The sequence below is a fragment of the Mercenaria mercenaria genome, chromosome 4, assembly GCF_021730395.1.
Source record: "Mercenaria mercenaria strain notata chromosome 4, MADL_Memer_1, whole genome shotgun sequence".
Taxonomy (NCBI): domain Eukaryota; kingdom Metazoa; phylum Mollusca; class Bivalvia; order Venerida; family Veneridae; genus Mercenaria; species Mercenaria mercenaria.
Genome location: NC_069364.1, coordinates 91,358,736 through 91,375,594, shown reverse-complemented (window position 1 = coordinate 91,375,594; position 16,859 = coordinate 91,358,736). Strand labels below are relative to the sequence as shown.

At 32.3% G+C, this 16,859-nt stretch overlaps 2 protein-coding genes across 3 annotated transcripts in view; one reads left to right on the top strand and one right to left on the bottom strand.

The window, feature by feature from the left end:
- Window positions 1–16,859, bottom strand: part of LOC123552425 (uncharacterized) — a 270,191-nt gene that overhangs the window by 5,787 nt on the left and 247,545 nt on the right. The window lies entirely within an intron of this gene.
- LOC123552433 (uncharacterized) lies at window positions 13,485–16,839 on the top strand. The gene is made up of 4 exons (XM_045342096.2): window positions 13,485–13,767; window positions 14,274–14,477; window positions 14,808–15,098; window positions 15,785–16,839. The coding sequence occupies exons 1-4, from the start codon at window positions 13,611–13,613 to the stop codon at window positions 16,186–16,188; spliced, it is 1,056 nt and encodes a 351-aa protein (XP_045198031.2). The 5' UTR covers window positions 13,485–13,610; the 3' UTR covers window positions 16,189–16,839.

Below are 16,859 nucleotides of genomic sequence, written 5' to 3'. Positions count from 1 at the left end.
TGACAGGAAATTTATTCATGTTCTTCAAAATATAACTTTGGTTTATAGATTATTTTGACCATGTGATTCCCCACTGTGTTTTTGTGAGTCAGAATTAAATAAACAAATGTTACTGACATACAAATGTTGCTTAAACGGCTTTAGTCCTATGTTAAACTTCAAAACAATTGTAAAACATGTTAAACAGCATGTATTAGTGAACAAATGCGACGCGTTTCACGTCGTAGTTAGTTTTCGCGACTCAGACTTTGTTTGTATTGCTGTGTTCCTTTAAACCTGTTTAAAATATTAAGAGAATGATGACGCTGAGAAAAACTGTATCATTATGTTTGCTAGCACGTGACTGCTACTCTGTACTTGTGAACATTTGTCAGAATTTTTTTGTCGCATTAAACACGTTATCTTTACAATATTTCACAGTTTCATGTCATTAGCATATGATGAACAGTCACTAAGTCTTAAACAAAACCCGTCAGATCCATGAGGGTGTAATTGTTCAAAAATACCCGGAATAATTTTCTATTTTTGATGCTATTTTGGTGAAATCTAAGAAGAATACGATAGATAAGGACATATTAATGTGAAATCATAAGCCATAGTTTTGAGAACATGAGTATTACTTATTCAACGTTTCTTAGGCTACGTCGCTACAACCTAAGTAGCCCAACGTCATTATGACACGGTCCTATCTAGCAGAATTAGTCAGTAAAACTCCTGAGTACTAACGATTCAAAGTTTCTTGGAATTAAACGCATTTTCTACACCTTCCTACAAACAAATTATTAGACCTGTGGAATTAATGAAATTGGACTCTGAACTTCGACACACCGATCTGTATCAATGGATCTTTAATTTTTAAAATATGACTGAAAGATATAGTTATATTACTTCTGAAATGCGAGTCGTCAATGATATTCTCGTCACCACTTTTCGTCTTCCCTATCACCGAATAGATGTTGTTTTGTTCATGGTTTTGCCCCTTAAATCTTACGCGCAAAAGCATTTGTCTTTTTGCTCGATTCAAAATACAAATTTTATCACATATCTCTGTTACGCATTGTTTTTCAGGCGATAACCGACATAATATGTCACTTTTATATTTTAAAAGAATATTCACCTCAATTAAGAAAACGTACCTTGTAAAAGTGGCAAATAATGTTTAAGTGAATGCAGTGCAAGAAATGAAACATACGTCACATGTTGTTGCAATTATTATTTGTCTAAACTAATTATCATTTCGACATACCAACTAAATTCCCTTATCTACATCATATATACGTTATATATATGTATAACAGTTTCATCAATTGTTGATGATATGTGAAATAAGGAGAGAAATTTTCCAAGTATTTACTAGCACCCTCCGTTTCCAGGTATATAATTTTGTTTTGTTTTAAGACTCTTTCGTTTGACAAATATGGCTTAGCACAGTATTGCACAAGGACGCACACACTAACAGACTTCAGGTTTCTAATGTTTACAGGGCCTTTATGCATACTAGTATCGACTTAAAGCTCATTGTCTACATGTATTTGATTCCAAGAAATTAAAATTTAAATAAAGAGGAAAGAAACCGACCAGTTGGTCCCCCCCACCCCCAACACATACTAGTGTGCATGTATCTATATGTACCTACATGTCTGGATGATAGACTGTGAAGGTGGAAGAAACTGACTAGTTGGTTCTTTCCCCCCCCCCCCATAGTGTGCATGTATCTGCAACAGGTTGGATTGTTTCCCTTTTTGTACAATAATGAAGGGGGGAAACCAACTGAGGAGGACCAGCTGGTTGATTTTTCCCGGGGGGTGGGGGGGGGGGATGGGGGAAGGGAATCAACCGGTTGATTTTCTCCTCGGGGAAAAACTGACTTGGGGAAAACATGGGTTGTTCATCATTACCCTATAATGCCTGGAATTGAACATTTTATATGCAATATCATGCACAGATGACAGGCGTAAACTGAATTCTAGATCAATAATTTATTGCGTCTGCAACATGTTATCGTTTGATGACGGATATACTGCTGATTTCATTTTTAAACATTATGGAGTAATACGTAAGGAATTTAATGAAACACACTTAAATTTACATAATATTGTCTGTTGAGTACATCCGTCCTATCGCTTAATACTTGCATTATGGAAAAGCGTTATTTTAGGAAAACAGAAAAATGTATGATTTATTCAAATCCTACTAACAGTAATGTCACGTGACACTAATGACAATGGGGTTTTCACTGGGTTAAAAACATGTGAAACGAAGTTTATATTTTCATTACAGAAGAGTAAGCAACTAGGTTTTACACGAATAAGTAAAGAAAACGGTTATAATTATTTCACTATTATTTCCTTTATGTGAAATCGTTTCATTTCTTTGGCATAAGATTTCGTGGTTTTAGTCAAAACAGCCATTTCATTAGGGCTTAATATCGTGGATGTCAAAATTAAATGATAGATTGTACTGTGTACGTTTAGATTTATTATAATTGATTGATACAACCAAGACATCCATGAAAATTAGTTCCTATATTAAAGAATATCATATTTATGAATATAGCCTTATGGTTGCGTTTCACGATTTATGAATTTTTACGTGATACATTCTGCAAACTTTTATGTCTTTTTATTATAATTGGAAAGTACATTAATCGGAACATATTTGGAAAGGTCCAAGACTATTAAATTTAAACAAACGGATATTCTCTTTTTGCTATGTACTTTTTAATGTTAAGCTGAGAAAATAATTAATAAATTGATTTTATGTATTTGTACGGCAAACATTTATTTTTTGTACTGAAATAAATTATATTTTTGTTCTCTCTGATGGTTATATATCATTGCGTAGTTAAGTTTGTTTCAGAAGCAGACAAAATGCACTGTAATGAACCTTAATTTGTTAATGAAATAATCTAAACATAAAGATGAAAATACAAGAAGACTAGCAACATCCAAAGCGCGCTTACAGCACTACAGTATCTATTTTACAGCCACTCATGCAACACTGAAAGCCCATAACTCTTTACAAAGCACAAATTCATTTGAGGAGGCAAAATTTCATTAAAAGATACCCGTCTTTAAAACCCGCATCCCATACTCAAATCGCTAATACAAGATTGATATAACTTATAAATATGCTGTTTCTAGATTATGCATAAACAATTTTTATACAGAATATACCTACTTGAAAATAGGAAGGTAACAGGTTATAAATTATACCAATTAGTTACGCCATTTATTTACAAGAGCAATAACAAATAATTATGACTATGCAGAAAGGTATTTTACCTTTTTTATATTTTCGCTCGGAAAAGATAATGTTAGCATAAATTTATACCAGTAAATCTCAGGTTCAAAAAGTACAAGTTAAAGTATTTAATACAGTTTTATATAAAAAAACATATCTGTTTGCAAAGCTCTTGTCATAAAGCAGGAAGTACATCACTTTAAGCTCTTAATCATCACTTTAAGCTCTTAATCTTTAATCATAAAGATAGTGTCATGGTATGTTTACTTTTAACCATCTTGTAAGAATATATATTAGACTTATATTTTACTAACTTGTTAGGTCTACAGCAAGATTCATTCCGTAAAAGTTGGATCTCTACCTATTTATTGGGTCTTTTCCCTTTTGACCTAGGCCTTTATTGGGTTTTTCTTTTGTTTTTTGAAGACCATCAAATGGAAAAAGACCCAAATAAGTAAGTAGAGACCCAACTTTTACGGAATAAATCTTATTGTAGACCTCACGAAATAAGTATTATCTAGCAGACTATGGTTTACTTACCAAAAATGTAGTTGTGATGGTGCGCATCAGGCAAATTATTTGAAATAAAACGCCATTTTCATATATCACAAGGCCGCTCATTTACATATATGTTATTTTAAGTAACTATAATTACAGACGCATCCGTTCAAATTACATAATAATCAGTTCTGAATATCGCCTAATACCGAAAAAAGTGGACGCTCTGACTCAGAAAAAATGTATTCGTTTGGAAACCAGACGTTTTTCAACAGATTTTTGGGATGTAACAGAAATGCTCTTATGTTTATTGATGCAAAGTCATCGTGTTAAGTTATGTTTCAAGGCATCCTGTTTATGTGCCGCATACTCTACTAGTTGACAAAGATATTTGTTAACGTACTCATTCCGACTCCTTAAGTTTAGTGCAAGTGCTTTAAAGCTGGATGTGTATAATTATATAAAAAAAGTAAATACGCTTCACATACTTCTTGAATAGGCTTGTATAAATGTTGTTCTTATTTATGGTCCTTTGGGATGATGGAACTCATTCAATGTTAATGCTTAGTATAATTCCGTTTAGGTTGGTGTTATTGACCGTGAGGTGTGTTACATGTTTTATTACCTCAAATGAAATGACTAAGTTTAAACGAATGTGCTGGTATTTACTCGGCTATTTTGCTATATTTTAAAGAAACTTCCTGTAGATTTGATAAACGTTGAAAGCGTCAGCCTTTAAGTACTTTGCGGTAGCTCTAGAGTTTGCGCCAATATTACACTTGTCTCGGATCATTTTTGAACACAGAGACAAGTTAATGTTGTTTCATAAAAGAGTTTTGCTTGAGCCGAGAGTTGTTAAACATTTTGATTTCTTCGCACTAACAAATTTAATTAAAATGAATTTATCTATAATTGCTTGCCTGCGTTATGATTTCAAAAATGAATTAGCATTTTGCGTGTCGGCTTGTATTTGGAGTGGTATTATAATTTCAAGTCCAAGTACATTAAATGACGGTCCGCTTATGCTTGTGTGTCAGGGCATCAGAGGTGTTGTACATTTCAGTACATCTCACGAACAGAATCAAGTCTGCTATTATGCGCTTAGATGTGCTTCTTGTTATGTTTTCAAAGATTTGACTCACCAAAGTAGGAGTCTTTGAATGCCGTGTAGCTCCGAATATAGACACAGTGTTGTTACTATATCTGGTTCTTTGATAACATAAAGTCCATATAAAGATTCACTTATGTAATCGATCTTTATTGCAAGAGGCATTTGCGACCGTAAAGTAATATAGTAAGTTATCAATAATATGATTGTGATAATTATTCTTATAAATTCTGTAATATGAAATAATAAATAAATAAAAGAATATAAAATATTTTAATTAACGCAATGACACAAAATATTTTGACTCACTCAGTAGCATATGATGTTTAATTAACTCAATAAATTACTCAATAATAATTTGATGGTGCCTAAAAAATTTGATTTCTTACTTATATCACAATGAAAATCAGTATAGTTTATTTTGACAGGAACGCTTTTTATAGTGCTAAAATCACGTGTTCATATACATTCTTTTCCAAATATAAATGCATTTTTCAAGTTTAAATTTATTACCTATCTCATATTGAAATTTTGAATTTTGTTTAAAACTTCTACATTTTATCGCCATATTTTAACTAGCTTAAGCTTTTTACATGATAAGAACGACATACAGAAAAATTTAAGTAGCTTTATTTTTTCGACAAATTTCCTAAATTACCTAAACAGCATCCAATGTGTAGCGGCGATGATATAACCTAGTGTTTGGTCTCAGTGTTATTTCGAAAATTGAGTCCATTCAAGTTAAATTCTCAATCAAGTTTCGCTTAAGCCTGTTCTTGAGATGGTGTTATGGGTGTTGCATACCCCATTACCTTCATTAATAGACTCGAACAAACCCGATGATATTTTGTTAACCCAATAAATCAATGGCAAACATCATCATATTAGCCTCCTATATTGCATAAATACTGTGAAATCATCTGTATTAGCACAGGACTAATATTTCGAAAATGCGCGAGTCCATAAAATTAAACTTCAACGAACATAAACAATTCCTATTCATTTTATCTAAAAAAGTTGAAATCCAAAATTTATATCCCCGTGAAGTAGTTGTTTTGGTCAAAATGACGATAATTAAAGTGGAATTATACGCATTTTTCAAGTAAAAATCCAGCTGAAATAGATGTGTGTGTAAAAAGGGTTGGTGGAATTATAGCTTTTAACCCAATATACCAAATTCGCCCTGTTACCAGTACGAAATAATAACTTTCCAAATATGACTTTTCTTATTTTGAGTGGGGCAGTCTTTTTAAGAAAAGTCAAAATGCACGCAGAATTTGCTTCCCTTCAACTTCAGAAATCTCTGCATTTAGGTAAGGGAGATAACTGCATGAAGATTGAAGAAAGGAACTATTACTATTACTTTATTAGTCCGATTTCTTTATTGTGAAGTGCCTTGCCAGCCGACAAATTAAAGTTCTAACATATCAGGCGAATAACTAACAACACTGAATAAACAGGTTATTGAGGTTATTCATGTATACTTTGTAATATTTCTCTGTAATGACATCAGAGAAAATCCTAAATTGACCCTAACGACCATAACGAGTGTGTAGTTTAACAGTTAGAACTTGAAAAATAGCGATGTAATTATGTACTATAATTAAGGCAGCTCACGCTTTCCATACTTCTTCAAAGATAAGTGCATGTGCACTTAGTAAATGGCATTTGAGAATACTAAACTAATCAAAAGTTATTCTAAAAATAAATATATATTGTTCTCTTACATGTTGCTGGTACGCGTATGTAAAAAGTACAGAAGTTACTTACAACAATGTAGACTTACAAAGTCTGTTGAGATCAAATAATCTGTAATAATGTTAATTTCTTTCTTTATACCGACACTGACATTTTCTCAGAAAACCATTGTCTCTCTAGGCTCAGAGACAGAGGCAAGAGATATTGTAAATTTTTTCAGAAAGTGCTATTAGAGAGGATTAATTTTATGGCGGTGCTTTACATTTAATGACTCTAACGACTGATGCCAGTCTAACAACAATGTTACTCCTGCTGAATTTTAATAATGCTATAATCTGAGAAAATTTTCTTAAGATGCTACAAGTAAAACTTGGAGTATCTGCTTACTATTTTGATTTTGAACTGAAGTGACCCAGATGCTCAAAATTTGAGCCCTTTTCTGATAAAATCTCAATCACAATCCGAAAAGTGGTTGAAAAGATTAAAAAAACACACAATCAAATCCACCACTTTGATTGGTGGTTGCAAACAAAAATGGTTGGTGCCAACCATGGCCATCAACAATAAACGGTAAAAATACTTAGAAATTGCTATACGATATTTGACTAGAAAAAATAAACTGAGAAAATATTTTTTTCTTAACAAAAATATTTTAGCTCATTCCATTCCAGTAACATTAGGACGGTTTACAGAATTAAAAAATTTTTGTAGATGATACATCATATACTTTGATCGTCTTGATAACGGAAGTAAACAAATCAATAATGCATCAGTGCAACTTAGCTTCCTGTCGACACATGTGAAATAACACTGAAACATTGTAAAACAAAGAATTTATGCTAAATTTCTCAGCAGTGTGATGTAGAATCAATACATGAAAAAGGATTAACTCCAGGAATAACAAACAAAATAGCCTACATTCAAGGCAACACTGACATCGTGAAAACAGATGACTGCAGGTAAAAGTATAAACATTGGTTTCTAGAGTCATTAAAACAGCATATAACCTGTATCAATGAGCTTTGGTGTTTTGTTATTTTGCCAAAAATACAGTTCATTGTGCATTTTGTGCAACGACAGACAAAACATAAACAGAAACAATATTACAGTCTTTACTGTGAGTATATGTTAAATTGTTTACTGCACAATTTAATGACACCCAATGTCCTGATCATATCATTATTTCTGCATAAGTACTTATTATCAATTTGTTAAAATATTTCTAATCTCATTGAGGCCAATCAAAAATGTTAGTTTTAAATGACCTTAAACAAAACGAACATTTATCTTGACGCGAACAGTATTGTAAAGTTAATGTATTACAAGATATATATCTCCGTATTCTTTAATACCTAAGCTATTGAACTATCACCGAAATTTTTAATTCTATGTTCGTTTACTATATAATTTGGCAACCCGTTTTCCTTACTAATTTTTCACCTTAAAATGGATTTTGTACTGTTGGTGCATTATTCATTTGTTTAATTTGATTATGTTTGCCGATATCGGGCAGAAATTCTAATATTCATATTTAAGGTAATCGAAACCAAAAGTTATTGACTGACCTCCTTGGCACGTCAAAATCCAGTATATTATTACATAAATGTGACTACCTCTGTATTGTAAAATAGAAAATGTGGAATTTCCACAGGTCGCTCAACACGACAAAAACGAAAATGTTGCAGACTCGGTTTGATTAAGCCTGTTCATAGACGGTAGTGGAAATGGATGCTACCGTTCACGCCCTCTAGCCCCGGGTTGAGCGGAACTCAACATTCACACATGCTACAAGTACAAAAAGCAATGTAGAGACATCCACAGATGCGTTCATACGGCGGTGCACATGGAATCTTCAATGATAATTCCATGAAAAGAGGCGTATGGTCCCAAGTTTTTATTGAAATTACCATATTTAGAATTTAATGTTTTTCACTCAGAAGTTATTTCTCATGAAAAAAGCAGAGGTTTGCAATTTATTTAAAGGGGCAATACGTTAACGCAGCTTCGTAGCAAGATTTGAATTAGACGACCTTATAGGGAACAAAATTCGAGAGTGAAAATGTCAAATTAAACAAACATATGTTGTTACAACTTGTCGGAAGAAGAAAATAAATGTAACCAATCGAAATAAAGTAAAGACACAAGTCAAACAGGAATAAACAATACGACCCAAACGAAGCCTTATAATCAAGTCACTGTGTGACTAATATGGGCATAAAAGTAGAGATGGTACCTAAAAAATTCAAATTCATCTTTACATATTTTTATCTGAGTGAAATGATAGCTAAGTGCACCAGTTTACTAAATATATTTATGGTTTTCTTCCTGTCCATGTGAAAATAGAAATATTTGATATTTAAAAAATGACTTTCTCAAAATGTCTGAAGCAAAATGGACAACTCTTGTATTGACCGTTTTTCAATGATTATAGGATTTCACCAATCATAGTCTATATCAAAAGTCTCCACAGCTAAATAAATTCAATAAAGTCAAAATCCAAGACTAGTCAAGAGCCTAAAATTCATGAAAAAAATCTGAGTGAAAGAGAATGACATGCTCTTTATTATAAGCTTACCAAAACCATACCAAAAATTACCTGAAAGAAGTTATTAAAGATTTTATAATGTAAACAAACCCATACACCATTTTACCATCAATATTTCCCACTCATGAATGCACTCAATTCAGGTGATAATTGTTGATATAATTGTAAATGAGAGGCCCCAACAAAAATCTTTTTTTTAGTTGTGTAAACAGTTTAAGTTGTAAACTAATGTTGATATCTGAAGCTACCCGCTTACTTTGTTTACAACAATAAATAAAACACCTTATACATGTAGTTTGTTTAAAGTAGTTGACCTGTAAAGAAAATCTCCATATGCTTTTTCAGCATTTATTCGTTTTTCATAAAAAGCAATGATCGTGATAGTTCCATCCAGAGAATGTTGAATTGCTTAAAATACATTGCAGAGAGTCATTACCTATCAGCTACCTTAAAATGTTGTAATTTCAACCACTACCTTAAAATGTTGTAATTTCATTTGATGACAATGACTTTTTGTGTTACTTTTTTGCAGCAAAGTACTTCTGAACAGTAAGAGAAATGCTTCAAAATGACTAAAGCATAAGAAACACTTTCAAAATGATTCACTGAAATTATGAATATAACCAGTCTACCTACGTTGTTACACAATCGTGATACCAATTTAACGGGTTTTTTTTTGTAATTTCTCATTGTTGGATATATAAATTTAACATCTTAATATATAAATTTTGTGTAAACCAAGGTATCATCAATGAGAACAATAAAAAACGTTGGCTAAAAGATCAAAACTTAATAAAGTTTCTTAATGTCGTAAAATTTCTTTAAAGGAATTTATGCATTATTTTTCTTTATTTTCATGAACTACTAAACTTTCTATCAGGGCCTCACTACAACTTATAAAATAACTGTCAGTGTAAGCCATGAGAAAAGTGTGCATGTTGTATATTGAATACAAATAGATCTAAACAAATGTAGGTCATATTTTGTCTGCCTGATCAGTTGTTGGGAAAAGGACCTATTTGATTTTTCTTTCACTTTTGACCAAGGTTTTATGTTGGCTTCAGTTTATTGGTCAATTCAGAGTTGTTCCCCTTAGATTTTCTTGGGTAGGTACCATCTCAAATAAAAGTACATTGAAAAGCAACACCTAATTTTCCCTAAGTTTTAAATAAAAGTGGCGGTAATATTTAACTTATTCTGTTTTCCTAACATGGCTTATACAAGTTAAACGATAACAAAATTTTATTCAAATCTCGCTTTTAATCAGTTTGAACTAGGAAAACAAATCCAAATCAAGAGATGAAGCTGAATAAAACAGAACATAGTCTAAATTTAAGAAGAAAATATTTTTTGCAAGATTTCTTTTCATTTCTGAGCAATTTCATTTGACGTTTATATTGTTACGTATTTAGCTTGTAACTGTTATAACGTGAGTTCGTCTATAAGAAGATAATTTGGAAGCATAGAAAGTCACCAGACAAAATAATAGTGGACTCGGTTTGATTGAGGCTGCTAATGAGACGAAATGAAAACTTTATTACAACTCCCGTCCCCTAGCACAATTATAAGCACACATTACGAATTTATTAATTTATGAGAGTGTATAATAGAAAGCCTTCAATATCCTGTAACAAAAAGCTTCCTTCACCTCCACACCCCAGTCCCGACACGCACACACGCACACATACACGCATATTCGCACGCACGCACCATGTGTGGATCAGTTGCAGAATATTTGTATAACGGATAACTTGAACCCAATTATCCTTCAGTAGGAAGTGGAATAATTTTTCGACGTGAATCGATTTTTCTACATGAGACAGAGTGATTGATATTCAATTTACGTTCGCGGTAAAGCCGCTTTCGGCATATTTCCAAAAGATGAGTTTAAGGCTTTGAATAGCTGATAATATATCAGGCGCGTGTCTAGAATTCTCTGGCTTTGTAATCTCTTCTACAAACATCGGTTTTAAATTCAAGAACTGCTTTTAGAAAACTTCCTTGGTCTATTTCAACACTGGTAACAAAATGGAGCACGTTCCAGCAAAGTCGCACATGATAACTATCTTGTTTATATATTCTTAGTTTCATTTCACCCGAGTGGATTTTCCCGTATTTTTGCCAGTGCTGGGAAAACTCGTCCTAGACGCCGGGGTGTAAGATGACTCACGTGTAGTTGTATGAATAAATGCGTAATTACATATGCTACTATAGTCAACAAGTGCTTAAGTGTCTATCACTGGTTGTTGGTAAGTGTTTTACAGTAACTCATTAGAGCCCGGTTTCCGTTACGTTAGTGGTGGTATCGTTATTCATATATTCGAAATGCACATTTTGACAGCAAATATTCAAGTGTATTCAAATTGATAAGATATTCGATTATTCATAATTTCTGATGTTTCTATTACATTTTCATTATTGTTACACGAAAATTATTGCAAAATGACTAAAGCATAAGAAACACTTCCAAAATGATTCACTGAAATTATGAATATAACCAGTCTATCTACGTTGTTACACAATCGTGATACCAATTTAACGTTTTTTTTTTTTTGTAATTTCTCATTGTTGGATATATAAATTAAACATCTTAATATATAAATTTTGTGTAAACCAAGTTATCATCAATGAGAACAATAAATAACGTTGGCTAAAAGATCAAAACTTAATAAAGTTTCTTAATGTCGTAAAATTTCTTTAAAGGAATTTATGCATTATTTTTCTTTATTTTCATGAACTACTAAACTTTCTATCAGGGCCTCACTACAACTTATAAAATAACTGTCAGTGTAAGCCATGAGAAAAGTGTGCATGTTGTATATTGAATACAAATAGATCTAAACAAATGTAGGTCATATTTTGTCTGCCTGATCAGTTGTTGGGAAAAGGACCTATTTGATTTTTCTTTCACTTTTGACCAAGGTTTTATGTTGGCTTCAGTTTATTGGTCAATTCAGAGTTGTTCCCCTTAGATTTTCTTGGGTAGGTACCATCTCAAATAAAAGTACATTGAAAAGCAACACCTAATTTTCCCTAAGTTTTAAATAAAAGTGGCGGTAATATTTAACTTATTCTGTTTTCCTAACATGGCTTATACAAGTTAAACGATAACAAAATTTTATTCAAATCTCGCTTTTAATCAGTTTGAACTAGGAAAACAAATCCAAATCAAATGATGAAGCTGAATAAAACAGAACATAGTCTAAATTTAAGAAGAAAATATATTTTGCAAGATTTCTTTTCATTTCTGCGCAATTTCATTTGACGTTTCTATTGTTACGTATTTAGCTTGTAACTGTTATAACGTGAGTTCGTCTATAAGAAGATAATTTGGAAGCATAGAAAGTCACCAGACAAAATAATAGTGGACTCGGTTTGATTGAGGCTGCTAATGAGACGAAATGAAAACTTTATTACAACTCCCGTCCCCTAGCACAATTATAAGCACACATTACGAATTTATTAATTTATGAGAGTGTATAATAGAAAGCCTTCAATATCCTGTAACAAAAAGCTTCCTCCACCTCCACACCCCAGTCCCGACACGCACACACGCACACATACACGCATATTCGCACGCACGTTCCATGTGTGGATCAGTTGCAGAATATTTGTATAACGGATAATTTGAACCCAATTTTCTTTCAGTAGGAAGTGGAATAATTGTTCGACGAGAATCGATTTTTCTACATGAGACAGAGTGATTGATATTCAATTTACGTTCGCGGTAAAGCCACTTTCGGCATATTTCCAAAAGATGAGCTTAAGGCTTTGAATAGCTGATAATATATCAGGCGCGTGTCTAGAATTCTCTGGCTTTGTAATCTCTTCTACAAACATCGGTTTTAAATTCAAGAACTGCTTTTAGAAAACTTCCTTGGTCTATTTCAACACTGGTAACAAAATGGAGCACGTTCCAGCAAAGTCGCACATGATAACTATCTTGTTTATATATTCTTAGTTTCATTTCACCTGAGTGGATTTTCCCGTGTTTTTGCCAGTGCTGGGAAAACTCGTCCTAGACGCCGGGGTGTAAGATGACTCACGTGTAGTTGTATGAATAAATGCGTAATTTCATATGCTACTATAGTCAACAAGTGCTTAAGTGTCTATCACTGGTTGTTGGTAAGTGTTTGTTTTACAGTAACTCATTAGAGCCCGGTTTCCGTTACGTTAGTGGTGGTATCGTTATTCAAATATTCGAAATGCACATTTTGACAGCAAATATTCAAGTGTATTCAAATTGATAAGATATTCGATTAATAATTTCTGATGTTTCTATTACATTTTCATTATTGTTACACGAAAATTATTGCAAAGTAAACTGCGCAAAATCATGTTTTATGACCTACCATTAATTAACTGCTTATCACTTCATCAAAAATGTTACAGTTGCACGTGTTATCGATTAATATCTATTTATATCATTTATTTACTATATTTAAAAATCTATAAATAAACAAGTACATTTAAGAGAGTGTTCAATATTTTAAAGTTAGGGTGATGATAAAGATGTGAATGATTGTTCTGTGTCATAGTCAGCTGTACTCTGTAATTATGTCTGTGATTTACAAGGGAACCTCTGCAGAAGAGCAAACTTTTGAAAACTTTTGTACAAGAGTTAACGAAATGATATCTGAAGAAGAACTGGATGTTATGAAGCAGTGTGTTAAAGGTATCATACATTTTAGTCATTCTAAATAATGATTATATCGTGATTAATACAGATTATATCTATCTCTATACAGGTGTTTATGTTTATTACGGTATACCGTATTGTTTCGGTTCAATAATTGAACTTTTCTGTTTTAAAACTAACTATTGTTTATTTTTTGTTTGTTTGATATGGGTCTAATGTCATTTTGATACAGTGTTTTATATGAAACTAAGATCTTTTAAACTACACAATATTGCAACATTTTATCACTGTGCTGATTAATTTGTACTTAGTAAGTGAGCGACAATTTTTTTATTAATAATCAATAGTGATAAAAGATATTCTAATTTGTCCAAATAAATTGTTATTATGTGTTCAATTGCAGAGACAGATTCAATCAATTAAAGATATTCTGCTAAGTGTTAGTATTTAAAAATGTCATTACTACAATATTTTCCGGATATGACATACTAGTAGTACACGTAGATATGTAATCATGAATGAATCGATTTTTATTGTTTTAGATTACTTTGGCGAAGAGTTGATGGATATTCAGACGTTTCCGTTGCTTATACAAGAGTTAATCGGGAAAAGGCATATTTCTAGTTCACATTTGGCATTACTTAAAGAAATGTTGTACAGTGTCGGAAGAAAAGACCTTATTGAATTGGCAATAGAAGACAAAGATATAAAAACAAACAACAGAAAAACAAAATACGTGGACACAGGTACAATTTGTAAATGATTCTAGTCATAATTTCAATACATATATGTCGTAGGCCTCGTTCGCTTCCACATATTACTCGAATAGGGAATGCACTAATATGATATTATGTACATATGCGCAGTGTTTCTTAAATACTATGAACTTGAACTCCAAATCAGTTAGATATTGTTTTCTTTTTGTAACTGGTATAAACAATCCGGTAATATATTGTAGTTAGTTGTTTTTGCTTACTGGTTAAAAGCTAAGGAATACTGGTTGACATCGTACCTAACTAAAAGTATAGTGTAGAACCAAACAAAACTATTGAGAATTTCAAATTTTCTACTTTTAGACAGAGAACGTGTGTCAATAACAGTCCGGATTAAGTTTTCGTCGTGCACAGTTGACCATGTGCAGGAGTTGTTGCGGAAACTGTCTGATGTAGTGTTTGCTCCAGCTAATCACATTAAAGTGAATCGGATTGAACAACTATCTACAGGAGGATTTATATGTGTTCTGGGGATTGATAAAACTTATGCAGATATTTTGCAACACTATCTTGTATACGATGATGGTAACAGTGGACTGAACTATTGTGGGGTGACGGATGTTTTCATCTGTAACACAACGTACAAAATAAAAGGTATAATATTGTCAGTTTAATGCATTCGTTAAATTTATTTTATAGTAATGTTAAACAAAGAATGTATATTTGATAAATTGGACCATGTCAAAATTGACTGCAATTTATTATAGCGTTGTATTTACTTAATAAATTTTAATAATGTGTTTTATTATAAACATGTTTCTAAACATAACGATAGTGAGTGATACATGTATTTAAAGAAGTTCACACTTCAAAATTTGTATGTTTATTACATATTGCCTGATATGAATCACTAGGCAACGGTGTTTGCTAAATGTTCAAGAAAGTCAAACGTCCGTGCATAATCTTGTGGTTTAACAAGTATTTTACCGAATATAAACAGGTGATTGTCGCATCATTTTGTCACATATCAAATTATATAAATATTTAGATTACAATAAATATGTACTTTAGATTATTTCTTGTCGTTAGCTTCGTAAAGTTTCTTTTAAAATCGCACTGAAAACAAGTTAAGAGGAGAATGACACTCCATTTGAGAGATATCTGTTTCAGAAAATTGTTATATGTTTTATTGACCTTTTACCTTATCTGTTCTTACATATCTATACTGTGAAACCGTCGTTTATATGACTGAAAAATTGCTGAAAAAGACGTTAAACCCCAACACATACATACATGTACTGTAAAAGAGAGCGGATTTTTCTCAAGTTTTTATTTGATAGGTAAGATGGTTCCTATTGAAATGCTGCAAGAGCATCAAAGAGTTATTGCTCACCTACATAAACAAAACCAGGAGCTCATGCAGCGTTTAGACCAACTAGGCATGAGCCTTGATTCTCTTCTACCGCTTGTTGCTGAACTAGGAGATCCAAACACCCACCTGAAAAATCTGGAAAATTTGCACAAACACTCTGGAATGTCAACTACACTTTGGAAGGTGCTTGGTAGATTATCAGATGAACAACTCCCAGACAGATATAAACCAGACTTAAGCCAAGAAGAAATCAGACAAAACTGTTTATATTCAAAGGCAAGAATGCAGAGAGTCTTTCCGCATCTTTCAATGTCGTTCGAAAAGAAACAAATAGATAAGAAGGAGAAAAATTCGTTAAGTAAGTCAGACTGAGTGAAACTGTGTATGCAGCTGAATCATGTTGCAATAGTGACTCTTTTCAATTGTACATGAAAGTAATATGCCTAGAGTATTTCTGGGTATGGGTAACTTGTTTATCTGCATGCTTCCAAATTATCATTATATGTTTTTAGATAAGGTTTGGAAGGAATCTATTTTTTATAAAATTACAAATACAAATGCACCATGTCTTTGCTCTCGGATGTTGTCATACGGTAATGAAATGTGACATTATATGGATTTTATTTTTAAACTACTTTTAACAAAAAATAATTAATATTCCTATCGGTTCAATTTGGATTAAGAATCATAACAGCGAAGACTACATCTTTCGCCTAGCGCGAAACTATTGCAACTTCATATGAATGCAAAAATGTTCCAACAGTTACGCACTGAGGCAACGATAAAAGTCGTCCTTTATATTTAACACGAGTAATGTCGACACGGTTTCTTATCATGATGGGCTATTATAAAACCACGTAAATTTTATTATGAATAAACATTTATCGCACTATGTAAATCAACATTAATTAAATTATCAAGTAAAGAAAACGATTGTACCATCGAGTCCATAGAAACCGTGACCCTAAGGTATTTATATGTATAATTTCACAAGTAAAACGCAATAAAATCCAGAAAATAGTACTCCTGCACTACATTCAATC

Coding starts and splice junctions, on each gene's coding strand:
- LOC123552433 (XM_045342096.2), top strand. CDS start 13,611: ATGATTGTTCTGTGTCATAGTCAGCTGTACTCTGTAATTATGTCTGTG. Junction 13,768..14,273: donor TATGAAGCAGTGTGTTAAAG/GTATCATACATT, acceptor TTATTGTTTTAG/ATTACTTTGGCGAAGAGTTG. Junction 14,478..14,807: donor AACAAAATACGTGGACACAG/GTACAATTTGTA, acceptor TTCTACTTTTAG/ACAGAGAACGTGTGTCAATA.